Below are 27001 nucleotides of genomic sequence, written 5' to 3'. Positions count from 1 at the left end.
AGAAATCTCCGCCGTAGCAAAGAATCCCTCGGACACTCTCTGCTGCAGAGAATATTTCAGAATGTTGGCACCGAGACTCGTGCTGGGGCGCGTATTCGGCAGGGATTCTTGCGTCGAAAGAAACAACTCGATTCAATTCGATTCGTACGAGGCAGTACGATATAATATAATTCGAACGCTGAAATCTTTATTATTCTTTAATTATTTAACAACCTATATTTTACATGATTATGAGACCTACATTCGTGCTCCGCACGCGCTTCTGTTCTCTTTAACTTCTGTTCAGCTGCAAGCACAAAACGAAAATGAACCTCGACAAAAATGCAGCTTGTGCTAACGGTGCGCTTCCAGTGTAAGCAGCGAGGGCTGCTTACAGAAAAAATGCGACACCCAGTAGGACTTAGTCAACAGCTATTTTCACTTCGCCCCGTAACATTCCCCACCCCGTAATTCACGAACGTCCGTGCAGTGTGTTACCAACTTTAATGTCAAGCTTAGCTAGCTTCGGACCTGGCCATCCTTTGAACGGTGCACGTCTACGACCACTTCTCTTGTCCAACAGTTTCGCTTGGCACCATCGTCCACTATTAAGACGATGTCGTCGACTGATATGGTTCGAGTGGCGGTTGAAACCACTTATTACGTCTGGTGAGTGTAGGCAGATACTCGCGCAGCCAGCTCTTCCAAATTGGTCAGCCAATTGACTGGCGACTCGGAAGCCTCGTGCCAAGCTAGCTCCGCCTTGCTCCCGTAATCCTCTCTCACGCAATCCGCTTGAATGACCTATAAGAAAACGATTTGGAGTCAGGGCTTCGGACTCAGATGTCTCCAAGGGAACATAAGTGAGTGGCCTTGAGTTGAGCACGCTTTCTACGTCAGCCAATGCTGCTCGTAGCACCTCCTCTCGTAACCCAGAAGGCGGCAGAATTTCCGACAGTATTGACTTTGTAGAGCGCACCATTCGTTCTCACGATCCTCCCATGTGGGGTGATCCTGGCGGGATAAAGGTAAACTCGAGTTCTGGGTACTGTCGCTCGGTCAGAGCCGGCGATATACGTTCAATTTCATTTTTTAATACTCTGCTAGCGCCTCTGAAATTTGTGCCATTGTCTGACAGCATGCGGCGGGGGCAGCCGCGTCTAGCCACGAATGACTTCAGAACGCATAAGTATGAGTCAATTGAGAGCGACGTAGCTATATCTAGGTGAACGGCGCGCAGCGTGAGGCATGTAAATAGCACGCCCCAGCGCTTCTCGCGACGCCGTCCAACGATAATGTCGTAGGGGCCGAAGTAATCCACTCCAGTATATGTGAACGGTGGAGTATAGGGCGATAATCGTTCGATTGGCAGGTCGCCCATCCCTGGCGGCTTTTGGCGGGCGTCGTATGCGGCACGCTGGGCAGGTATTGGAAACTTCTCTCACCAAAGCTCGTAAGCCACAAACCCAGTACCTCTGCCGCAGTTCATTTACGACGATTTCGTTGTGTAGGTGATGATATCTGCGGTGATAAAACTCAACCAGCAGATACGTCAATTGATGTCGTCTTGGCAGAATTATCGGGCGTTTTACGCAGACTTCGACTCCTTCTATATTGTCTATCCGTCCTTTAATACGTAGAATGCCCGAGTCATCTACATAAGGGGAGCACTTAAACAGCAAGCTTTTGCGATCGGTTAGGCGGCGCCACGACCTTAAGCAGGTGATCTCACTATAAAACTCCTCTTCTTGACAAATCCGGATAAAAATCACATCCATTTCATAGCTTCTTTTAAGGAGCAGCGTCTTCTGCAGATCCAGTCCTCCGTCCAATCTTACCTTCTTAATAATATTCCGTAGGAAATCCAGTACACATAGCTGTACAGCTCTCAATTTTTCTAGCTTGCTGAAACTCTGCAGATCCGGCAGAATACATCTCCAGGACGACGTGTGATGGGTTGTTCTTCAGCATGGTACATGTTTAATGCAGGGCCTATTTCCAATTGTGGTCACTGCGATTCTTAGATTCTTAGATACAAAAATGGTGGTCCATTGAACCACCTGGTTGGGCCATGAATTTCAGGCGTTTTAGTCCATTTCGTACCATCGTCTGCCACGTTTTGAGCCGATGGTACCCATCGCCAGCTGTCCACATCTGATTCTTCTAAAATCTCTCCTATCCGAAGCGCTACGAATTGCTGGAACTTCGGAGCATCGGATCCAGTAGAGCACATTCTTTGAATCTGTCCAGAATGTTCGTCTATGTATGCGAACCAACATTTCCTTTTGGATACATTTGGCCAGTCTCAGACGTAAGACCGCGCCCATCAGTTCCATTGGAGGGCTTTAGGGGTGCTACTCTCAGTTTCGAGGCGACCAAACTGCAATGTACTTGGCTATCAAGTTCAGCCCGCAAAAATACAACTGCGGCGTAAGCATTCATACTGGCGTCAACGAATGTATTCATCTGCTCAGCCTGGGTTCGGCTCATCCACTTCATGCACCGTGGAATGCGGACGGCATTCAAATTTGAAACTAGATCAAGCCAGTGTTGCCAATCGGCTTCGCCTTCGTTGGTGAGGTCGTCATCCCATCCGATATTGGATCGCCATATGTTCTGAAGGATGATCTTAGCGCGTATATTAAAGAATCCTAGCAGCCCGAGCGGGTCGAAAATAGACATGATCACACTCAGAACACGTCTTTTAGTTGGGCGCTCCTTAGATGCCTTCGCAAGCAAGTCACAAACGTCAACAGATCTTGTCCAGGTAGCCACCACAGGCCTAAGACCTTCTCTTGCGCTTCATCCTGAGCTCTGATACGCTTGTCCAACTCCTCACAGTCGTCTTCCAGCGCCTGTATAACTTGCTTCGAATTTGATGTCCGGCGGCGCATCTCGAAGCCGCCACTAGTATGAATCCTTTTTACAGTCTCAGCTAACTGTATCATTTCAGCTCCAGTATCCACCGACTGTAGCTAGTCGTCGACAAATGTGTTTTCGCAAATCGCCTTTACGGCATCCGGATGCTCCGCTACAAACCGCTCGGCATTGCGATTCTTGACGTAATTTGCTAGAGCTGGCGAGCAGGATGCTCCAAACGTCGACTTGCATAACGTATGTTTCCGGCTGGTCTTCTAGGCGCACCTTGACTTGATGAAACATTTCCCTTATGTTGCCGGAAGCGTATTAGCACCCCCATCAAAGATGCTAGTGTATCTGGACCTTTCAACAAAAAATCGTTCAGCGATATTCCACTAACTTTGGCAGCCGCATCCCATCACCGCATGGTGACTGTAAAGATAGGAAGAAACCACGATGTAGTGTTAGCTACTAACTCACTATCCTTCAACCCGCGGATATATCCCTTCTGTTTGTAATCGTGCATTGTGTTCATCATGAACTCTTTCAGTGGTGGGTCTTTTGACATTTTGCCTCTAAACATTTCAGGCGCTTAACAGCCATCTGATAAGAGTCTGGCAGGTGCATGCGATCGAACCTACATAACAGGCCGGTCTGCCAGCGCTTTATGTCTTTCAGATAGATTGTTGTTGCCTCCATAATCTGCATCGAGCGTTTGTCCTCTTTGGATCTCAGCGGATGTGAGGAAAAGCTCACACCTAGTGACTCAATTGAAAAATAGTTCTTCACAGCTTCATCCATCCCACGCGCCGCACTGCACTGGCAAATATGTAGCAGCCGAGGCGTGGTGCTGTCTCCCACAATGGGGCGGCCATATACGGCCCATCCTAGTCTGCTTCGCGCTGCTATGACGTCTACGTTTTCACCTTCTCGTATCTACAAGGGTGCAATTATTTTTATATTGTCTAAACTAATGATAAGCTGAGCCTTGACGTTGTTATACGGCAGAATAGGAAGCGTAGATAAGTGCTTCCGAGACTTGAGCAACTGTGGCCCGATACTTTGCTCTGGTAAGTCCAAGTTCTCTATTGTTCGCACGTTTGCGTTATGTTCTGGAGCTGAAATGCTCACAGCCACGGACATCGACTCAGGTTCATTCTTGGTTATGTCCCCTGTCCATTTAAGACACAGCTGGGTCGCAGGACCATCTAATTCCAGCTCGTCTGCAAGCGCTCTTTCTATTAACGTACACTCAGCACCTTCATCCACTAATGCATATGCGCGCACGCTTTTTGATTTACTATAGAGCGTGATTGGAACATTTCGAAACAGTGTCTTACTTGCGGAGCTGCCGTGAAACATAACGGCAGACTCACTTGCCTTAATCCAGTGGTTGCTACCTGGCTCGTGTGCTCGACTTAACTACCACTCATGGTAGGCGTATGCAGCAGCACATGGTGCGTTGACTCGCAACCATCTACATGACACTTCTTCTTTGATTTACACTGTTGTGCACGATGACGTTGAAAGCAGCAAAAACAGAGCCTCTTTTCCTTAACAAGTTCCCAGCGCTGATTCATACCCATTGATCTGAAGTCGTCGCAATCTGATAGACAGTGGTTACCGACGCACTTCGCACATGAAACCCTCTCCTGTTCCTGTTGTGAACGTTGTTGCTGAGAACCCTCAGGGCTATCTACCGTGTTGTGCACAAAAATTTGCTCTCTAGTGGTTTTCGCGAAGCTCTTCTTTTCGTTATCACCCAGTGGTGTCTCGTATGGCGTGACCATAGTGGCGCACATTGCCACATTGAACAGCCAGTTATCAAAGGTGGCCAAACTGCTACCTTCATTCGACATTCGATGCCGGCCCCAATCCAATTTCATATTGCTGGGCATCTTAGCAACAAGGTCGTTCAGCAGCGCGGGATCGTAAAGATATTCGTGCATACCAATGGCCGCTATCGTTGCGCAGTAGTTTTGGACAGCTAGGGCCAGTCGGATAACGGTGTTCAAGTTGTCCGACTTTATTGCTGGTTCCTCTCGGAGCTTTTGCTGCAGAGCAGCATGTACTATTTCAGAGCGGCTATACAACATTCGCAATGTGCCTATAACATACGGCACTGTAGCTGGGATCAAAAGTTTTCCACGCACCGCATCCAGGGGTTGCCCTCTGAGGTATTTCTGAAGCCTGATGAGATTTTCCTCGTTGCTGAATCCACATCTCTCTGTGGATTGCTCATAATTGCTGATAAAGATGAAACACTCCTCTGGTTTGCCTGTAAAAATTGGTAAATCTTGGCTGATGACATGTCGCGCGCTGATTTGCGCAGTTGTCAGCGATCCATTCCACGGCGTCGCATTATTACAATGCACATTGTCATTGTCAATTGCTGCCGCGGCACGCGCTCATTCGATCTATTGAGCGCTCCCAGACCTGTATGGCCCATGTACGCGGCAGTACTGTGCTCCGTAGCCTGGTTAAACAGCGCCGTATTTGCTTGATATGGCAAACTGGGGTGTACACTCCAATTAGCCGCAACCTGTTTCTGCTTGTAGATCACGTTCTGGTATCCCAAAGGGTCGTAAAGAGCTCCCACTTTCTCAGTTCTTTGCTGCATTGGTGTTGAACTTTCCCTTGGACCAGTAGCAGCGGACGACGTAGACGGACAGCCGCTATAAGTTTCTATGGTTGCTGCCCCGCTACCTTTTTCTACACCGGCGACTTTATCTGTCCCGTTGACCATGCCGTTACAAGCGTTGCAGTTCCACCGGGTTGAATACTACTTGTCGTTCTTCTCGTACTTGCATCTTGTTCATCACCGTCAGCCATCTCGCCACACCAATACTATGAAATCCGCTTTGAGGTTATGGCTGCTAAGTGTGAGTCTAGCTCTTGTACCACGTGTCTCTCTATGGGCAGCTAAGGTTGTGACTTTGCAAGTCGCTTGCTTCGTAGAAATCTCCGCCGTAGCAAAGAATCCCTCGGACACTCTCTGCTGCAGAGAATATTTCAGAATGTTGGCACCGAGTCTCGTGCTGGGGCGCGTATTCGGCAGGGATTCTAGCGTCGAAAGAAACAACTCGATTCAATTCGATTCGTACGAGGCAGTACGATATAATATAATTCGAACGCTGAAATCTTTATTATTCTTTAATTATTTAACAACCTATATTTTACATGATTATGAGACCTACATTCGTGCTCCGCACGCGCTTCTGTTCTCTTTCACTTCTGCTCAGCTGCAAGCACAAAACGAAAATGAACCTCGACAAAAATGCAGCTTGTGCAGCTGCGTGCGATCGACTTATCATGTAGAAACTAATTCTAACGGTGCGCTTCCAGTGTAAGCAGCGAGGGCTGCTTACAGAAAAACAGCTATTTTCACTTCGCCCCGTAACAAGAATAATAGAATAATATAATAATGGAATAATACAAAAATAGAATAATAGAATAATAGACTATTAGTATAATAGAATTATAGAATAATGGAATAACAGAATAATAGACTAAAAGAATATTAGTATAATAGAATAATAGAATAGTAGAATAATAAAATAATAAAATAATATAATAATATAATAAAATAATAATATAATAGAATAATAGAATAATACAAAAATAGAAGAGTAGAATAATAGAATATTAGAATAATAGAATAATATATAATGGAGTATTAGAATAATAGAATAATATATAATAGAATATTAGAATAATAGATTAATAGAATAATAGAATAATAGATTAATATAATAATAGAATAATAGATTTATAGAATAATAGAATATAGAGTAATTGAATAATAAATTAGATTATGAGAATAATAAAATATGGGTATAATAGAATAATAGTATAATAGCATAACAAAATAATAGAATGATAGAATAAATCAATATTAACGAAACGGAATGATAGAATAATAGAATAATATTATAACAGCATAATTAAATAATAGAATAATAGAATGATAACGATAATGTCGTAGGGGCCGAAGTAATCCACTCCAGTATATGTGAACGGTGGGCGATAATCGTTCGATTGGCAGGTCGCCCATCCCTGGCGGCTTTTGGCGGGCGTCGTATGCGGCACGCTGGGCAGGTATTGGAAACTTCTCTCACCAAAGCTCGTAAGCCACAAACCCAGTACCTCTGCCGCAGTTCATTTACGACGATTTCGTTGTGTAGGTGATGATATCTGCGGTGATAAAACTCAACCAGCAGATACGTCAATTGATGTCGTCTTGGCAGAATTATCGGGCGTTTTACGCAGACTTCGACTCCTTCTATATTGTCTATCCGTCCTTTAATACGTAGAATGCCCGAGTCATCTACATAAGGGGAGCACTTAAACAGCAAGCTTTTGCGATCGGTTAGGCGGCGCCACGACCTTAAGCAGGTGATCTCACTATAAAACTCCTCTTCTTGACAAATCCGGATAAAAATCACATCCATTTCATAGCTTCTTTTAAGGAGCAGCGTCTTCTGCAGATCCAGTCCTCCGTCCAATCTTACCTTCTTAATAATATTCCGTAGGAAATCCAGTACACATAGCTGTACAGCTCTCAATTTTTCTAGCTTGCTGAAACTCTGCAGATCCGGCAGAATACATCTCCAGGACGACGTGTGATGGGTTGTTCTTCAGCATGGTACATGTTTAATGCAGGGCCTATTTCCAATTGTGGTCACTGCGATTCTTAGATTCTTAGATACAAAAATGGTGGTCCATTGAACCACCTGGTTGAGCCATGAATTTCAGGCGTTTTAGTCCATTTCGTACCATCGTCTGCCACGTTTTGAGCCGATGGTACCCATCGCCAGCTGTCCACATCTGATTCTTCTAAAATCTCTCCTATCCGAAGCGCTACGAATTGCTGGAACTTTGGAGCATCGGATCCAGTAGAGCACATTCTTTGAATCTGTCCAGAATGTTCGTCTATGTATGCGAACCAACATTTCCTTTTGGATACATTTGGCCAGTCTCAGACGTAAGACCGCGCCCATCAGTTCCATTGGAGGGCTTTAGGGGTGCTACTCTCAGTTTCGAGGCGACCAAACTGCAATGTACTTGGCTATCAAGTTCAGCCCGCAAAAATACAACTGCGGCGTAAGCATTCATACTGGCGTCAACGAATGTATTCATCTGCTCAGCCTGGGTTCGGCTCATCCACTTCATGCACCGTGGAATGCGGACGGCATTCAAATTTGAAACTAGATCAAGCCAGTGTTGCCAATCGGCTTCGCCTTCGTTGGTGAGGTCGTCATCCCATCCGATATTGGATCGCCATATGTTCTGAAGGATGATCTTAGCGCGTATATTAAAGAATCCTAGCAGCCCGAGCGGGTCGAAAATAGACATGATCACACTCAGAACACGTCTTTTAGTTGGGCGCTCCTTAGATGCCTTCGCAAGCAAGTCACAAACGTCAACAGATCTTGTCCAGGTAGCCACCACAGGCCTAAGACCTTCTCTTGCGCTTCATCCTGAGCTCTGATACGCTTGTCCAACTCCTCACAGTCGTCTTCCAGCGCCTGTATAACTTGCTTCGAATTTGATGTCCGGCGGCGCATCTCGAAGCCGCAACTAGTATGAATCCTTTTTACAGTCTCAGCTAACTGTATCATTTCAGCTCCAGTATCCACCGACTGTAGCTAGTCGTCGACAAATGTGTTTTCGCAAATCGCCTTTACGGCATCCGGATGCTCCGCTACAAACCGCTCAGCATTGCGATTCTTGACGTAATTTGCTAGAGCTGGCGAGCAGGATGCTCCAAACGTCGACTTGCATAACGTATGTTTCCGGCTGGTCTTCTAGGCGCACCTTGACTTGATGAAACATTTCCCTTATGTTGCCGGAAGCGTATTAGCACCCCCATCAAAGATGCTAGTGTATCTGGACCTTTCAACAAAAAATCGTTCAGCGATATTCCACTAACTTTGGCAGCCGCATCCCATCACCGCATGGTGACTGTAAAGATAGGAAGAAACCACGATGTAGTGTTAGCTACTAACTCACTATCCTTCAACCCGCGGATATATCCCTTCTGTTTGTAATCGTGCATTGTGTTCATCATGAACTCTTTCAGTGGTGGGTCTTTTGACATTTTGCCTCTAAACATTTCAGGCGCTTAACAGCCATCTGATAAGAGTCTGGCAGGTGCATGCGATCGAACCTACATAACAGGCCGGTCTGCCAGCGCTTTATGTCTTTCAGATAGATTGTTGTTGCCTCCATAATCTGCATCGAGCGTTTGTCCTCTTTGGATCTCAGCGGATGTGAGGAAACGCTCACACCTAGTGACTCAATTGAAAAATAGTTCTTCAGAGCTTCATCCATCCCACGCGCCGCACTGCACTGGCAAATATGTAGCAGCCGAGGCGTGGTGCTGTCTCCCACAATGGGGCGGCCATATACGGCCCATCCTAGTCTGCTTCGCGCTGCTATGACGTCTACGTTTTCACCTTCTCGTATCTACAAGGGTGCAATTATTTTTATATTGTCTAAACTAATGATAAGCTGAGCCTTGACGTTGTTATACGGCAGAATAGGAAGCGTAGATAAGTGCTTCCGAGACTTGAGCAACTGTGGCCCGATACTTTGCTCTGGTAAGTCCAAGTTCTCTATTGTTCGCACGTTTGCGTTATGTTCTGGAGCTGAAATGCTCACAGCCACGGACATCGACTCAGGTTCATTCTTGGTTATGTCCCCTGTCCATTTAAGGCACAGCTGGGTCGCAGGACCATCTAATTCCAGCTCGTCTGCAAGCGCTCTTTCTATTAACGTACACTCAGCTCCTTCATCCACTAATGCATATGCGCGCACGCTTTTTGATTTACTATAGAGCGTGATTGGAACATTTCGAAACAGTGTCTTACTTGCGGAGCTGCCGTGAAACATAACGGCAGACTCACTTGCCTTAATCCAGTGGTTGCTACCTGGCCCGTGTGCTCGACTTAACTACCACTCATGGTAGGCGTATGCAGCAGCACATGGTGCGTTGACTCGCAACCATCTACATGACACTTCTTCTTTGATTTACACTGTTGTGCACGATGACGTTGAAAGCAGCAAAAACAGAGCCTCTTTTCCTTAACAAGTTCCCAGCGCTGATTCATACCCATTGATCTGAAGTCGTCGCAATCTGATAGACAGTGGTTACCGACGCACTTCGCACATGAAACCCTCTCCTGTTCCTGTTGTGAACGTTGTTGCTGAGAACCCTCAGGGCTATCTACCGTGTTGTGCACAAAAATTTGCTCTCTAGTGGTTTTCGCGAAGCTCTTCTTTTCGTTATCACCCAGTGGTGTCTCGTATGGCGTGACCATAGTGGCGCACATTGCCACATTGAACAGCCAGTTATCAAAGGTGGCCAAACTGCTACCTTCATTCGACATTCGATGCCGGCCCCAATCCAATTTCATATTGCTGGGCATCTTAGCAACAAGGTCGTTCAGCAGCGCGGGATCGTAAAGATATTCGTGCATACCAATGGCCGCTATCGTTGCGCAGTAGTTTTGGACAGCTAGGGCCAGTCGGATAACGGTGTTCAAGTTGTCCGACTTTATTGTTGGTTCCTCTCGGAGCTTTTGCTGCAGAGCAGCATGTACTATTTCAGAGCGGCTATACAACATTCGCAATGTGCCTATAACATACGGCACTGTAGCTGGGATCAAAAGTTTTCCACGCACCGCATCCAGGGGTTGCCCTCTGAGGTATTTCTGAAGCCTGATGAGATTTTCCTCGTTGCTGAATCCACATCTCTCTGTGGATTGCTCATAATTGCTGATAAAGATGAACCACTCCTCTGGTTTGCCTGTAAAAATTGGTAAATCTTGGCTGATGACATGTCGCGCGCTGATTTGCGCAGTTGTCAGCGATCCATTCCACGGCGTCGCATTATTACAATGCACATTGTCATTGTCAATTGCTGCCGCGGCACGCGCTCATTCGATCTATTGAGCGCTCCCAGACCTGTATGGCCCATGTACGCGGCAGTACTGTGCTCCGTAGCCTGGTTAAACAGCGCCGTATTTGCTTGATATGGCAAACTGGGGTGTACACTCCAATTAGCCGCAACCTGTTTCTGCTTGTAGATCACGTTCTGGTATCCCAAAGGGTCGTAAAGAGCTCCCACTTTCTCAGTTCTTTGCTGCATTGGTGTTGAACTTTCCCTTGGACCAGTAGCAGCGGACGACGTAGACGGACAGCCGCTATAAGTTTCTATGGTTGCTGCCCCGCTACCTTTTTCTACACCGGCGACTTTATCTGTCCCGTTGACCATGCCGTTACAAGCGTTGCAGTTCCACCGGGTTGAATACTACTTGTCGTTCTTCTCGCACTTGCATCTTGTTCATCACCGTCAGCCATCTCGCCACACCAATAACCGCTTTGAGGTTATGGCTGCTAAGTGTGAGTCTAGCTCTTGTACCACGTGTCTCTGTATGGGCAGCTAAGGTTGTGACTTTGCAAGTCGCTTGCTTCGTAGAAATCTCCGCCGTAGCAAAGAATCCCTCGGACACTCTCTGCTGCAGAGAGCTTGCGGAGCTGCCGTGAAACATAACGGCAGACTCACTTGCCTTAATCCAGTGGTTGCTACCTGGCCCGTGTGCTCGACTTAACTACCACTCATGGTAGGCGTATGCAGCAGCACATGGTGCGTTGACTCGCAACCATCTACATGACACTTCTTCTTTGATTTACACTGTTGTGCACGATGACGTTGAAAGCAGCAAAAACAGAGCCTCTTTTCCTTAACAAGTTCCCAGCGCTGATTCATACCCATTGATCTGAAGTCGTCGCAATCTGATAGACAGTGGTTACCGACGCACTTCGCACATGAAACCCTCTCCTGTTCCTGTTGTGAACGTTGTTGCTGAGAACCCTCAGGGCTATCTACCGTGTTGTGCACAAAAATTTGCTCTCTAGTGGTTTTCGCGAAGCTCTTCTTTTCGTTATCACCCAGTGGTGTCTCGTATGGCGTGACCATAGTGGCGCACATTGCCACATTGAACAGCCAGTTATCAAAGGTGGCCAAACTGCTACCTTCATTCGACATTCGATGCCGGCCCCAATCCAATTTCATATTGCTGGGCATCTTAGCAACAAGGTCGTTCAGCAGCGCGGGATCGTAAAGATATTCGTGCATACCAATGGCCGCTATCGTTGCGCAGTAGTTTTGGACAGCTAGGGCCAGTCGGATAACGGTGTTCAAGTTGTCCGACTTTATTGTTGGTTCCTCTCGGAGCTTTTGCTGCAGAGCAGCATGTACTATTTCAGAGCGGCTATACAACATTCGCAATGTGCCTATAACATACGGCACTGTAGCTGGGATCAAAAGTTTTCCACGCACCGCATCCAGGGGTTGCCCTCTGAGGTATTTCTGAAGCCTGATGAGATTTTCCTCGTTGCTGAATCCACATCTCTCTGTGGATTGCTCATAATTGCTGATAAAGATGAACCACTCCTCTGGTTTGCCTGTAAAAATTGGTAAATCTTGGCTGATGACATGTCGCGCGCTGATTTGCGCAGTTGTCAGCGATCCATTCCACGGCGTCGCATTATTACAATGCACATTGTCATTGTCAATTGCTGCCGCGGCACGCGCTCATTCGATCTATTGAGCGCTCCCAGACCTGTATGGCCCATGTACGCGGCAGTACTGTGCTCCGTAGCCTGGTTAAACAGCGCCGTATTTGCTTGATATGGCAAACTGGGGTGTACACTCCAATTAGCCGCAACCTGTTTCTGCTTGTAGATCACGTTCTGGTATCCCAAAGGGTCGTAAAGAGCTCCCACTTTCTCAGTTCTTTGCTGCATTGGTGTTGAACTTTCCCTTGGACCAGTAGCAGCGGACGACGTAGACGGACAGCCGCTATAAGTTTCTATGGTTGCTGCCCCGCTACCTTTTTCTACACCGGCGACTTTATCTGTCCCGTTGACCATGCCGTTACAAGCGTTGCAGTTCCACCGGGTTGAATACTACTTGTCGTTCTTCTCGCACTTGCATCTTGTTCATCACCGTCAGCCATCTCGCCACACCAATAACCGCTTTGAGGTTATGGCTGCTAAGTGTGAGTCTAGCTCTTGTACCACGTGTCTCTGTATGGGCAGCTAAGGTTGTGACTTTGCAAGTCGCTTGCTTCGTAGAAATCTCCGCCGTAGCAAAGAATCCCTCGGACACTCTCTGCTGCAGAGAATATTTCAGAATGTTGGCACCGAGTCTCGTGCTGGGGCGCGTATTCGGCAGGGATTCTAGCGTCGAAAGAAACAACTCGATTCAATTCGATTCGTACATACGTACGATATAATATAATTCGAACGCTGAAATCTTTATTATTCTTTAATTATTTAACAACCTATATTTTACATGATTATGAGACCTACATTCGTGCTCCGCACGCGCTTCTGTTCTCTTTCACTTCTGCTCAGCTGCAAGCACAAAACGAAAATGAACCTCGACAAAAATGCAGCTTGTGCAGCTGCGTGCGATCGACTTATCATGTAGAAACTAATTCTAACGGTGCGCTTCCAGTGAAAGCAGCGAGGGCTGCTTACAGAAAAACAGCTATTTTCAATTCGCCCCGTAACAAGAATAATAGAATAATATAATAATGGAATAATACAAAAATAGAATAATAGAATAATAGACTATTAGTATAATAGAATTATAGAATAATGGAATAACAGAATAATAGACTAAAAGAATATTAGTATAATAGAATAATAGAATAGTAGAATAATAAAATAATAAAATAATATAATAATATAATAATAAAATAATAATATAATAGAATAATAGAATAATACAAAAATAGAAGAGTAGAATAATAGAATATTAGAATAATAGAATAATATATAATGGAGTATTAGAATAATAGAATAATATATAATAGAATATTAGAATAATAGATTAATAGAATAATAGAATAATAGATTAATATAATAATAGAATAATAGATTTATAGAATAATAGAATATAGAGTAATTGAATAATAAATTAGATTATGAGAATAATAAAATATGGGTACAATAGAATAATAGTATAATAGCATAACAAAATAATAGAATGATAGAATAAATCAATATTAACGAAACGGAATGATAGAATAATAGAATAATATTATAACAGCATAATTAAATAATAGAATAATAGAATGAGAGAACAATAAATTAATATAATAATAGAACAATAGAATAAAAGAATAAAATAATAGAATAATAGAATAATTGGTATATTGATAAATAGAACAATAGAATAATAGAGCAATAGAATAATAGAATAAATAATAATACAATAATAGAATAATAGAATGATAGAATAATAGAATAATAGAATAATAGAATAATAGAATAATAGAATTTAGAATAATAGAATAATAGAATAATAGAATAATAGAATAATAAAATAATAGAATATAAGAATAATAGATTAAGAAAATAATAGAATAATAGAATAATAGACTTATTGAATAATAGAATAATAAAATGATATAATAACAGAATAAGGGAATAATAGAATGATAGAAGAATAGAGTTAAGGAATAATTGAATAGTAAAATAAAAAAATTGTAATGCATATAATCATAGAATAATAGAACAATAGAATAATAGAATATTAGAATAATGCAATAATAGAATAAGACCAAAGACAATATAAGATATAAGATGAGTAACGCCAATACATTTAAATGCAACGCAAACTTTCTAGCCTGGCCTTTCATCTGTCCCTTGAGGTTTCGTACGGCATGCCTGCCGACAGGTTGTTCGTTCTCCAAAGACCAGACGAACGAATGCCGAAGTCGCGGTCTGCTGATGCTGACACGAGCTACGAAGTTAGTCGCCAGCCTGCATTCAAAGCTTTATCCATGAAATGCATGCTTTATTTAAATGATATATTACCCTAGATCTTAACGATTAATTTTACAGGAAAATTTAAGAACTTATATAATTTTTACACATGAAGCCTCTTCTTGGGCAATAACTATGTTAAGAAAATAGCACACAGATTGATTTCACTTTTCTTTTTGAACAGTGTATGCTCGAGAAAAATTCTCAGCCAATAACGTGCATGCACCTTTGGTTGTATGCGTGTGTTCACACAAGAAGTGTATCCGGCAGTCGCCATCCAACCGCCATGTAACTCCGGAACCAGTACATGGAACACGAAATTCACCTCACTTACACTAATACATTGTAATGTACTCTGAAAATATAGAACAGAAGAAAAAAGAATCTGCAAGCGAACAAACGTGTTTTTTTCAAACCTTCATAAGTAAATTTGTGCAGAGCAGAAACGCTCCCCCAACGGTACAGAAATTCGTAAGGTCATCTGGAAGCCCTGCGGACGCCCTACTACATCATTTGGTCCTTCGAGCCGGATCTCTCGTCAACATTTGGCATATCCAGTTCGCCCCAGCAAGTATTGGTGGATTTGTAATAAAAGGTTCCAGGAACAGCTACAAATTCAAACAAGATAAGTAGCAGTGCACCTACCTCAACTCGTCCATTGCCAATTTTCCGGCAACTCCAGTCCGATTAATTCATATTTGTGTGTCTGAACATATTTTTTCACTTCACATTGTCCGTGGTAAAAGCGAGTGGCAAATGTATTTAAGAAATTCAAAAAAAAAAAAAACCTAAATAAAATATTGTTCGTGGCCATAGGGGCATCTACAAAGTGACAAATATTAAAACAAATAAAACAGAAAGTGACTCCGATAAGGTCGCCATATTGGTATCTGTACATATGTATGTATATACATATATGTAAAAGTGCATACCCAAAAATTTAACCGATCGCCATATTGATGTACGCAAGTAAATCAAGACATATCTGCATAGGCTTTCGCTCTGTTGAACAAAAAGTGTATGCGCCTCTCCATTCTAACCTTCACCAAATAATCACATACCTAAATATAAACAAGTAAGAGGTTCTAGTCGGGAGCTCCCGGCTAGGGGATACCCTGAACCCTCTTCTTCGAATATCAAATGCATATATATATTTTATTTTAGAAGCTATATGTCAAGTTTTGTGACTCTAGCTCTTATTATTTACCAAAATTTCCTAAAAAACAGGATATCGATATCGATTCTTATCGATTGCTTGGAAACGGAGTAAGTTATCGATTATCAGAAACAAACTCGATCTGCGCGGGAACTAGGAACATCTAAATCTAAAATTTCAGCTCTAGCTGTCTCTAGCTCTAAAAGGTTCTGAGATCCTTGCGTTCATACATACGGACGGACGGACGGACGGACAGTGTTTCAGTGTGTATCGTTTGCTATTTTTCCTCCACAGCAGCTTCAAGATCAATTTATATATTTATTTTTACCAATTAATTGGCAAGTGCAAAAGTTAAACAAACATCAGGGTTGTAAAGTATCAAGATCCTCCTCCCTCTTTCTATAGGAGCTCACAGATAGACTTGCTTCTCGGCGCCGATATCCTCCCATCTCCTTGGTCAAGAAACGATTTTCGGCTGGATCCTTACAGGCCCAGTTTCTAAGACCAGTGCCAAATCGGTCGTATCCTTTTCGACTCAAGTCTCGCTGAATGCAAATGCGAGCTTGGATAAACTGCTCACATAATTTTGGGAGGTGGAGAATATTCCAGTAAAGCTGGAAAAGGAATCCGACGTGTTTTGTGAGCCGACCTGTTTTGTGAGCGCAATTTCTAAAAAACCCCTAAAAGGGATAAAAACTGTAGATACTTGGTCACACTACCATTCAAGAATTCCGATCACATCCATCGCACTAGCTCAATTTCTACGAAATGAGAATCGTCTGGCAAAAAATGCCCCCCCTTAAGGAGCAGTACGATGCGGTGATCCAGGAATATCTGGACTTAGGTCACATTATCTACCACATGCTTTTCACAAGCCTGACAGGACCACGACCAAGCTCCGCGTAGTATTTAACGCCTCCCACCCTTTATCGAATGGTAATGGTCTGAACGATGTGCTACATGCAGGGCCCGTTCTGCAATCCGACTTAACCATTCGTATTCTAACATGGCGCTTCTTCCGATATGTTTTCAATGCCGATATCACGAAAATGTATCGGCAGATACTTGTGCATCCCAAACACAAGCCCTATCAGAGAATTCCGTTCCGAACAAAGGACAATGAGCTTCGTGACTTCGACTCAGTACCATCACGTTTGAAATTAACTGTGCCCCCTTTTTGGCAATCCGGGTACTACAGCAGTTATCTGATGACGTTCGTTCGCTCTATCCCTTAGCAAGTCACATTATCGCAAACAATATGTATGTCGACGATGTACTTGCAGATCTCCGCAAAGCCCTTGAATCTGCCGGGTTCCCCTTGCGAAAATGGACATGCAATGAAAAAGACTTGCTAAAAGCGATTCCCAAGGAGCACTTGCTTCGCGCCGACTTCTTAGATATCGAAGAAGCCTGTTCGGCAAAGACTCTCGGGATCAGATGGAAAGCTGACACCGATGAGTTCTTTTTCTCTCCATCCGAGCTAATAACCAAACAGTCCGTCTCCAAACGTGAAGTCCTTTCACAGATTGCGAAACTGTTCGATCCAGCAGGTTGGTTGGGTCCAGTCATTATTCAGCAAAAATATTCATGCAGGGGATCTGGCTCCAAGAACTGGGCTGCGACGATCCGCTACCTGAGAGTCTTCTCAGTAATTGGAATTTATTTCTGCAAGAGTATCCGGGCCTCAGTGCGATTCGCATCCCTAGATGGGTCGAATTCCGCCCACAGGGGACTATTCAACACCACGGGTTTTGTGACGCTTCGCAGCGTGCATATGGAGCCGCCATTTACGTGCGCACTGAGATTCAAGGTCGCATCTCAGTACATCTCCTAACAGCGAAAACGAGGGTCGCTCCGGTCAAGACGGTATCTTTGCCACGACTAGAGCTGTGCGGAGCAGCACTTCTGTCCGAGTTATCCGCTGCACTCAGTCCCAATGAGCTGTGGTGGCACGGGCCAGAATGGTTACGCGTATCTCAGAACCTGTGGCCCATCCGTTCAGATCCCCTCCCAGATATGACAATAGAACAACGTACGATTAAAGTAAACCTCGCAAACACGGCTCCCTAATTTTCTTTCCTCGAGCGCTTCTCCAAGTTCGATCGAGCCCTGCGAATGTTAGCATACATCTATCGCTTCTTCAAGCGTTGCAAACGATTGTCGCTCCCGTCAACTATTGAAATTAACAGCAACGAGATTTCTTATGCACAAGAAAGACTCATTCTCCTGACCCAGAGTCAAGCATACTCGTCAGAGTACACTTGCTTGAGCACAAAGAAACAGCTCATTTCCAGCAAACACTCCTCATTTCGAACCCCTTTCTAGATGGTAAGGGAATTATTCGAGCATGTGGTCGTGTAAGAGCGGCCGAAGCACTCGGCTACGATGAGCGGCATCCAATCATACTGCCATACACATGTACATATTCCCGTCTCTTGACCGTTTTCACCCATCTTATATCCTTGCCACCAGCTCATGATGCGTTTAATACGATCACAGTACTGGATTCCAAAGCTGAAGGTGTTGGTCAAATCCAGAATCCATTCCTGCAAAATCGGCGTCATTTGAAAAAGGAAACGCAGCTCATGGGTGACTTGCGTGTGGAGAGAGTCACATTCTCTAGCCCGTTCACTCACACAGGAGTCGATTTTGCAGGCCCCTTCGATGTGGAAAAATTATACAGGGCGAGCCTCTCTTATTACAATGGGCTAGGTGTGCGTTTTTGTGTGCTTCAGCACCAAAGCCATCTACCTAGAAGCTATATTTGACCTGACCACAGAAAAATTCCTAGCAGCATTTGCGAGATTTGTGGCATGACGAGGGTGCCCAAGTCAAATGCATTCCGACAACGGCAAAACCTTCGTCGGAGCGGCCAAAGTCCTCTCTCTGTAGAATCGCTTAAGACTCAACTCCAGGCCACTTACACTCTCCAGAAACTGTCCTGGGACTTCAACCCTCGTAGTGCACCGCATATGGGTAACCTGTGGGAGGCAGGTGTAAAGAGTTTCAAAAATCTATTTTATAAGTTTACATCGACCTCCAAATACACCTTCGAAGAGCTTTCCATGCACCTATCCAAAGTTGAAGCAAGACCGATATCTCCAATGTCAGAAGATCCTACTGATCTCCTAGCTCTGACTCCCGGTAATTTTCTAGTCGGGGGTCCTCTACTTTCCGCCACAGAGCCAGAGATCAAGGAAAACGCCGCGTCCATCATCAACCACCGGCAGCGCTTGAAGGCTTTGCAACAACAATTCTGTCTCCGTTGGAAACAAAAACAAATCGCAAACCCCAACGCGAGACTTACAACGGGACGATCTAGTCATTATTAAAGAAGATAAGCTTCCAATTAATGACTGGCGTCTAGGTCGAATCCAAACGACCTATCCTAGCGACGACCAAAGAGTCCGAGTGGTCGACGTGTTAACAGCCCGAGGTGTCTCCAAGAGACCTATCTCTAAGCTGATCCTGTTCCCGATAGAATCTAGTCTCCATTCTCCATCCAGTAGAAACTCCAGTAAAGACTAGAATCCTAGATCCATAGGCTTGCGGATTATCCGTATAAAGCCGCATCGGTAATGTCTATTATGTTTTTTTCAACCTTCTTCACGTAACAGCACGATATCTCCACGCCAACAACAAGAGCCGACCGGCAACGGAATCGTTCCGATGCCGAGTATGCCGAGGAGTCCAGGCGCTGCGAAAGTGCCAGCGGTTCATGCGGCTGTCTCCAGGGAAGAGACTCCGAGCAGTTCTGGTCAACAAATACTGCCCAAACTGCCTAGCTCACCAACATTCCGGGGAGTCCTGTCGCCGCAAGGACAAGTGCCGCAAGTGCCAGGGCGATCATCACACCTTGCTTCATTTCCAAGAAGCGCGTCGCTTGCCATCGCGACCTCCAGGGCGATCCCCAACAAAGCGCAACACCAAGGACCAAGAGCGACGCTCCGTGCCGCCTTCATCCGCTGGTTCCATCTCCTTGTCTACTTTAATGGAACACAACAGGACAACCGTGCTCCCTAGAGCACTCATCCGACTTGGAAACGGCAAGGCGACCCGCGACACTCGGGCACTTTTAGACCCGTGCTGTCCGGTAGGTCTTATAGACGCATCCCTGGCAAAGGCCTCCGGGCTATCCGTCACCCGCGTCGGTGAAGACAACGCTTGCTCGGCCATTATAAGTTCCAGGACCTCTAGCATCTAGCGAGGTCATCCTGCTGGTGATGCCAAATCTCGTTCGATAGGCAGACGATCGCTGGTTCCAGCCGGAAATCTCCAATCTGGTGTTGGGCTCGGATATCTACCCAGACTTAATTCTCCAAGGCGTCCTGCCGAGCCATGGCGGCGCACCACTGGCCCAAAACACGGTCTTCGGTCTTCTTTCACCAGTAGGAACAAAGCAACATCCCTCTCCCTTTTTCTTTTTGCAATACTGCAAGTTCACACAAAAGTGTGAACAGTCGCCATCCAACCGCCATGTAACTCCGGAACCAGTACGTGGAACATGAAATTCACCGCACTTACACTAATACAATGTAATGTACTCAGAAAATATAGAACAGAAGGAACGAGAAAGAAGGGCTATCATCGGCACGCCAAAGATCTAATACCCTTGCAGACCCAACCTTTTCATATTGCCCATAGTGCCTTGCCCCTATCTAAGAAGTACCGGGAAAATAGTAAATGCCGAGTTTGGTCAAGATATCTTGATGATCAAAATGTTTTTTCATACGACTTAATTTTCGATCGATCGTTCCTAGGCAGCTATATGATAGAGTGGTCCGATCTTAATAGGATTTTGCATATATATGAGGAGCATAGTAAAACTAATAAGTGCCGAGTTTGGTTAAGATATTTTAAAAAACAAAATGTTTTTTCATCTAAAAACTTAATTTTCGACCAATCATTCCTATGGCAGCTATATGATATAGTGGTCCGATATTAATACGATTTTGCACATATATGAAGAGTAAAGTAAAACTAATAAATGCCGAGTTTGGTCAAGATATCTTGAAAAACAAAATGTTTTTTCATACAAAATCTTAATTTTCGACCGATCGATCGTATGGCAGCTATATGATATAGTGATCCGATCTTAATAGGATTTTGCATATATATGAGGAGTAAAATAAAACTAATAAGTGCCAAGTTTGGTCAAGATATCTTGAAAAACAAAATATTTTCATACAAAAACTTAATTTTCGACCGATCGTTCCTATGGTTGCTATATAATATAGCGGTCCGATATTAATAGGATTTTGCATATATATGAAGAGTAAAGAAATAGGTCCGATATTAATAGGATTTTGCATATATATGAAGAGTAAAGAAAACTAATAAATGCCGAGTTTGGTCAAGATATCTTGATAAACAAAATGTTTTTTGGCAGCTATATGATATAGTGGTCCGATCTTAATAGGATTTTGCATTGATATGAGGAGTAAAGTAAAACTAGTAAATGCCCAGTTTGGTCAAGATATATTGATAAACAAAATGTTTTTTCATACAAAAACTTAATTTTCGACCGATCGTTCCTATGGCAGCTATATGATATAGTGGTCCGATCTTAATAGGATATGAGGAGTAAAGTAAAACAAGTAAGAGTGCTCTAGTCGGTGGTGCCCGACTAGAAAATACCCTGAACCCAAGTACAAGACCACAAAACAACTTTTAAATATAAATATAGGTCATATATTTATTTATATTCATAAAAAAATTCTTAAGTTTAAATTAAACATATTGTAATTATATAGACATATATATAGAAACTTAATTTACCCTATCCTGAACCGTTAGAGAGATACCACTGTGGTAACTATACACTGTCTCGAGTGTCCTAGCGCTAACTTCCTCACTGGAGAGATTTGAAAAAGCCCAATCAATGTGAGAGTCACAATTGGTAGTGGGCGTTTTTAAATCTAATAGGCACCTTAATCCCTTTCTGAGCCATTCATCGTAAAGAGCCCTACATCTATCAAATTTGCTCAAGCTTAAATTAAAGTCTCCTAAAACAATGCAACACTCCCTTAGAAATAAATATTGCTGAAATAAAACCTCAAATTCTGTTTTAAACAAACCAATAGGATATGACGGACTTTTGTAAATAACTAAAAAACATACAGACTTATAACGAAATATTGCATGCTCAAAAACGAATGATCCAGAAATTTGCCTACCGCTAAAGCAATTAGATATATTGTTTAAAATTGCATTTTTAATATAAATGACGATTCCCCTTTTAGGTCGCGGTGCATTCGGTATTACCTCGCAATCAAGACGGACAACAACATTAAACCCTGGAATTTCAATATTTTCATTTGAATATGTTGAGGCCTCAACGAAACATAGAACAGACGACTGAAGCATAAGCTGATCTGATCGAATATCTTCAATATGACAGTGAATGCTTTCAGTATTATGAAAGAAAATGTCTAGGGCGGAACTGTTAACTAAGTGATCATAATGAGTTCAAAGTAGTTTTCCAGTCCGCAATTTCTCTATCTCATTTTGGACCTTATCGTAATTTTTCAGAGGCATAGGAGGAACAAAATCTCCTATTATAAACAACCCGGAAGCAGTTTTTGCTCTACTACAAGCTACGTATATTGCAGCACGCTGCATACGAGAGCAAGTGTGAACCACCACTTTGCTATACGTAGCTCCCTGACTTTTGTGAATAGTTATACCTTCTGCAGGTACAACTGGAAACTGTCTGCGGTCAATAGAAACTTGCTCATTTCTTCTATATTGAAAACTTTTAACTATTTTCTGAATTGGGGTCCAGAAAGGTTCTGTACGATGTGTACACTTTGAGCGAGCAAGTACTCCTACGGTATCATCTGAAAATTTCATCCATAAAATTATGGGAGTCCTGGATGCATCGAAATCTATTTGCAATAACATGCCTGTTGCCCCATTAACTGATCCATCCCCAGTATCTACATTGACCGTAATCATATATTTCGCAGTTGTTTTTAGAAGAAGGGACATGCACAATCCCTGTGTTTCGGACGACCTAAAGCGGTTTCTAAAATTCTCTGTCTACAAGCCGCAGTTAAATGTGTTGCTTTTATAAAATCATCAGCGGTAGAAATAAATTGATCAGTCGGAATTGAGTTTAGCTTTATCGTGTTATAACTATCTGTCGCCGCATTTGTACTAAATAGATGAATGGCATCATCGGGCACATCCGATTGCTGACAAATGCGAGATCGGACAAGACTAATATCATCGGCTGTCATGTTTCCCGATGCCATATTATTTAAAGCAGAAGCAAACGGTTGGTCCTCCCGTTGACGCATTATTTCTGTGAGTTCAAAATACTTGAAAAGGTCCCACAGCAATGAAGCATAAATTGCACTGTAGGGTTCATTAGAGTTGGATTCGAAAATCCAACGGTCACCTACTGGAGATAATTGTCGTAGATCCCCGAAAACTATGACAGAAATACCACCGAATGGAGAAGTATTTTTAAAAATTTGTTTTAAACGGAAGTCCAACTGGGAAAACATTTTGGAGCCTACCATAGATATTTCATCTATAATAATTAGTTTAAGGTCGATTAACCTTGAATGCAAAGTATTTACTAAATCATTACTTAAAGCCCTCAAATCGGAACCAGATTGATTTACTGGTAAAGAAAACATGGAATGCAGTGTTGAGCCACTGATTCCGAAAGCAGCTTTACCTGTTGGAGCACACAATATTATTTTAGGAGAATTTGGATCACTTCCTGGCCTACTATTGTACATAACGGACAAAGATTGAAAAAGAGCTAAAATAAGTCGGCTCTTTCCGACACCCGCACCACCTCCAACAAATTTGTAGAAGACGGATTTGTTTTTGGCATTGTGTAAAACATGTGTAAAATAAGGTTTCTGCTTTAAATTAAGTGACCTGACTATATCTGCTAAGCTTTCAGCTGAAACTATAACTGGAAGTTTTATTAATCGGACATTGTTATCTTCTGAATCTAGATTCTCGTCATTTCCATTAATGTTTAAGACATTTAAATGAGGATTTATTTCTGGTAATCTTAATACGCGAAATCTATCGTCTACTAGTTCTTGATTTTCAACATTTTCTTCATTTTCTGCCTGCACTGCATTTTCAAGAGCATGCTGAAGCTCACTGTCATTTAAGCTATTGTATTTCCTGCGATTGCTACTAGTTCTACATTTTCATCCCTCCATGGGACATACAACATAACTAATTCTCGAAAATAATTGCTCCTATCAGTATTAATATTAAATTTCCTATACCTAATTATAATAGGAGTGTTCCTCTTCTTTACGAACCCACTAGCATCGCGAAGTGCGTAAACTAATTGCTGGGAAGCCCTGCGATTGCTCTCAATTAACTCATGATTCTGGCCGCAAAACGATTCGCAGTCTCTTGCTACTAGCTCTACATTTTCATCCCTCCATGGGACATACAACATAACTAATTCTCGAAAATAATTGCTCCTATCAGTATTAATATTAAATCTCCTATACATCATTATAATAGGAGTGTTCCTCTTCTTTACGAACCCACTACCATCGCGAAGTGCGTAAACTAATTGCTGGGAAGCCCTGGATGTTTCGATGTCATCAGCATCATCTATATTTTGGCGAGTACCACTATGCCGCTTGCTAAAGCTGTAAAAAGCAGCAAAATCAGCTAGGCATAAACTATCAAAAGCGTTGGGGCGCTGAACATAATGGTCTATAAGCTTAATTTCCAATATTGCTACTGAGTCATCGGGTAAGTTTTGCAACTGCTGCTTAGACTTCCTTAACCCAACCCGATTCTCTGGTAATGAGGTATTAATAAAAACCACTGCGTTACTGCTTTCGGACAAAGACATACCTAAACAGCAGTAAACGGCTTCCTGGGCGGATATTTCCGTACCCGAAATAAACTTGTGCCCTATATGATATCACGCATTAGCTTTGAAATGCCTCTCTGGGACTTGTTAATATAATTAACGACGTAACTGCAGCAAGCATAAGGATCTAATATAAACTAGATATCTATATTCGCGCGCTGCAGTAGAAGGAGGTGAGTATTATAAGCGTTAAGCTTAATTGCTGCGAATGATCGCTTTAAATATATTTTGGGCTTCTTTATACTCGACCTGAGTGCATTTATATAGCACTCATAACTTAAGTTAAGTTGATCGTGGGTCAAAAAGTTATTGAAATCGCTAAGGTAATCTATACTTTCTCGATCAAACGGATATTCTAAAACTCCCTGAATCTTTTCGAAATTTCTGCGATGCACTACTTTATTTTCAGCATCTTCTTCTAATGGGAATAGAATTTCTGTTTGGGGCATGGGAGGGTATGGAATACCAAATCTACATATATTTTGTGCCCTAACTTCTCGCCTACATGAGTGCCCGTGATTGTGAGTTTGATACTCCAAAAATGGAGCCACATCCGGGTTATTTGTTTCAGTTGTGATAAACTGATCAATAAAGGACTTTACAGACGGAATGCTTGACTCATCAGCCAAGTCAACTATCGGAGCATCTTTCAGCCAAAACATGCCATGAACGTGGGGGGAGCCTCTTAACTCTGTGACTACCAAAAACACCGCCTTCCTTTTTCATCAGTTTTAAAATCTGCCTGTAAGGAAAATCAAAATACCTAGCGCAAGTAACAGGGTCGGCTTAATTAGACGGGCTTTATTGGCAAAACTTAAATTAGCTGCCAATTCTTCTGAAATTTCTAGCTTATCTACATTCTTAGAAAGTAAAACTAACAGCTCTGCCCATCTAGTCTCTGCTGCCGAAAAAGTTATAAAAAATGTCGGAAGACCAATCGGCCTTATCATCGCCATGACCTTCTTCTTTTCTCCTTCCCGATGAGCAGGTGAAGTGCGAATATTTTTCAAAACCCTATAGCAATCATCGTGACGTATTAAATTTTCTAAATACTCCTCATTAAGGACTTGTGCTGCGGTAATGCCTCGAGTGGCGCTGTGCTTACGTAAGCAAATGGAAGTACTGTTCCTTATATTAATCATTTCCAATTTTTTAAAATTGAGAAATAATTTATCTGTTCTACAAACTCTCCTATCAAAGTTTCTAAGTTCTGACCTAACTATGGCTGTAAAACTTTCTGCACACTTTCTCTTAATGCCAGCAAAAATAGTTGGGAAGGCCAGCTCCTCTGAATCACAATCTTCGATCATGTCTAAAGGCCGCTGACCCTCTCCAGGGGCTATAACTATTCTTTGCATGGCAATATTTTCGACAGGGACGTTTTCTAATAATGTAACCTGGCCTCCTGGATTAATATCTTCTTCTATATTATTCTGCTCATCTATGGAGGCTTGAGCAGATCTTGCCACTAACTGCGATACTAAGTCCCTGTCATCAGCAGATGCAACAAACGGAACCTCGTCAGACGAAAAAGACGACAACCACTGTTCATTAATAGTAATTTGATGCTTTCTATAAAGCTCGGTGTTGACTAAAAATTTTATTGCTTCAGCAACTTTAGAAGGCCTAATGGTTTCAGCCATGAAATAATGGATATATTCCATCCTACGTTTGAGATGAATTTGCACTACCTCGCTCTCATTAAACGCCCTCGGAAGGGACGTTACAACATTGGCCAAAGGAATGGGTACATTGACCACTGCTCCTTTAATTGCATTTTGTCGACCATATCCTAATGACTTAATAAACATGAAAGGAAGGCGAGGGGAAATCAGCCTTTCCTCTAAAGGCGTTAAGCCTTTCTAACAATCTGGCAGATTGGGAAAATCTAGGCCATTTGTAATAGAAGTTTTAGGTTTTTTGCCTAATTTAATACTACGACTACACGTTTTGCAAAAATCATATTTATTATTATCAGAGGGAAATATAGAGGAAAGATATAAAATATCGGAGCTTACTTCTGCACTACACTTGCTTTCAATAACCTCACGTGAAATTTTCTCCACTTGATGTGGAAACCATAAGCCTTTGCAACAAAGGCAAACCTGATCGGGACCCTGCTTAACTGTTCTATTGAATCCAGCTATCAGACCATCTAAGCTACTCCTAATAGCTGGAGAGATTCTATCCTCTGAAAAATTAATCGCACGTTTACCCCTGTTCCTCGTAGCATTGCGCCTATTCTCTGCTATCCTATTACCTGTATTACCCCTATACTGGCTAACTCGCTGGGA

The 27001-nt window shown here is 43.0% G+C and overlaps 3 protein-coding genes across 3 annotated transcripts; all 3 read right to left on the bottom strand.

Annotated features, from left to right (window-relative positions):
• Nucleotides 1–967: 967 nt before the first annotated feature.
• On the bottom strand, nucleotides 968–2212 carry LOC138911762 (uncharacterized). The gene is made up of 3 exons (XM_070211143.1): nucleotides 2040–2212; nucleotides 1572–1941; nucleotides 968–1396 (listed from the first exon to the last, which is right to left on the bottom strand). The coding sequence occupies exons 1-3, from the start codon at nucleotides 2210–2212 to the stop codon at nucleotides 968–970; spliced, it is 972 nt and encodes a 323-aa protein (XP_070067244.1).
• A 2044-nt stretch (nucleotides 2213–4256) lies between these two features.
• LOC138911761 (uncharacterized) lies at nucleotides 4257–5584 on the bottom strand. The gene is made up of 2 exons (XM_070211142.1): nucleotides 5191–5584; nucleotides 4257–5116 (listed from the first exon to the last, which is right to left on the bottom strand). The coding sequence occupies exons 1-2, from the start codon at nucleotides 5582–5584 to the stop codon at nucleotides 4257–4259; spliced, it is 1254 nt and encodes a 417-aa protein (XP_070067243.1).
• Nucleotides 5585–11449: 5865 nt separating this feature from the next.
• Nucleotides 11450–12777, bottom strand: LOC138911760 (uncharacterized). Its single transcript, XM_070211141.1, has 2 exons — nucleotides 12384–12777; nucleotides 11450–12309 (listed from the first exon to the last, which is right to left on the bottom strand). The coding sequence occupies exons 1-2, from the start codon at nucleotides 12775–12777 to the stop codon at nucleotides 11450–11452; spliced, it is 1254 nt and encodes a 417-aa protein (XP_070067242.1).
• Between the last annotated feature and the right edge of the window lie 14224 nt (nucleotides 12778–27001).

Source organism: Drosophila virilis, unplaced genomic scaffold (genome assembly GCF_030788295.1).
Source record: "Drosophila virilis strain 15010-1051.87 unplaced genomic scaffold, Dvir_AGI_RSII-ME tig00002619, whole genome shotgun sequence".
NCBI classification, from domain to species: Eukaryota; Metazoa; Arthropoda; class Insecta; order Diptera; family Drosophilidae; genus Drosophila; species Drosophila virilis.
This window is presented reverse-complemented; position numbering and strand designations above follow the sequence as displayed.

Bases quoted from the DNA above. Each gene is read 5' to 3' on its own strand.
- LOC138911762 (XM_070211143.1), bottom strand. From the start codon at position 2,212: ATGTGCTCTACTGGATCCGATGCTCCGAAGTTCCAGCAATTCGTAGCG. The intron at 1,942-2,039 runs GTGGTTCAATGG...ACCATGCTGAAG, and splicing joins GAAATTCATGGCCCAACCAG to AACAACCCATCACACGTCGT. The intron at 1,397-1,571 runs GTAAAACGCCCG...ATACCTGCCCAG, and splicing joins TAGAAGGAGTCGAAGTCTGC to CGTGCCGCATACGACGCCCG.
- LOC138911760 (XM_070211141.1), bottom strand. From the start codon at position 12,777: ATGGTCAACGGGACAGATAAAGTCGCCGGTGTAGAAAAAGGTAGCGGG. The intron at 12,310-12,383 runs GTGGAATGGATC...CAATTTTTACAG, and splicing joins CATTGTAATAATGCGACGCC to GCAAACCAGAGGAGTGGTTC.
- LOC138911761 (XM_070211142.1), bottom strand. From the start codon at position 5,584: ATGGTCAACGGGACAGATAAAGTCGCCGGTGTAGAAAAAGGTAGCGGG. The intron at 5,117-5,190 runs GTGGAATGGATC...CAATTTTTACAG, and splicing joins CATTGTAATAATGCGACGCC to GCAAACCAGAGGAGTGTTTC.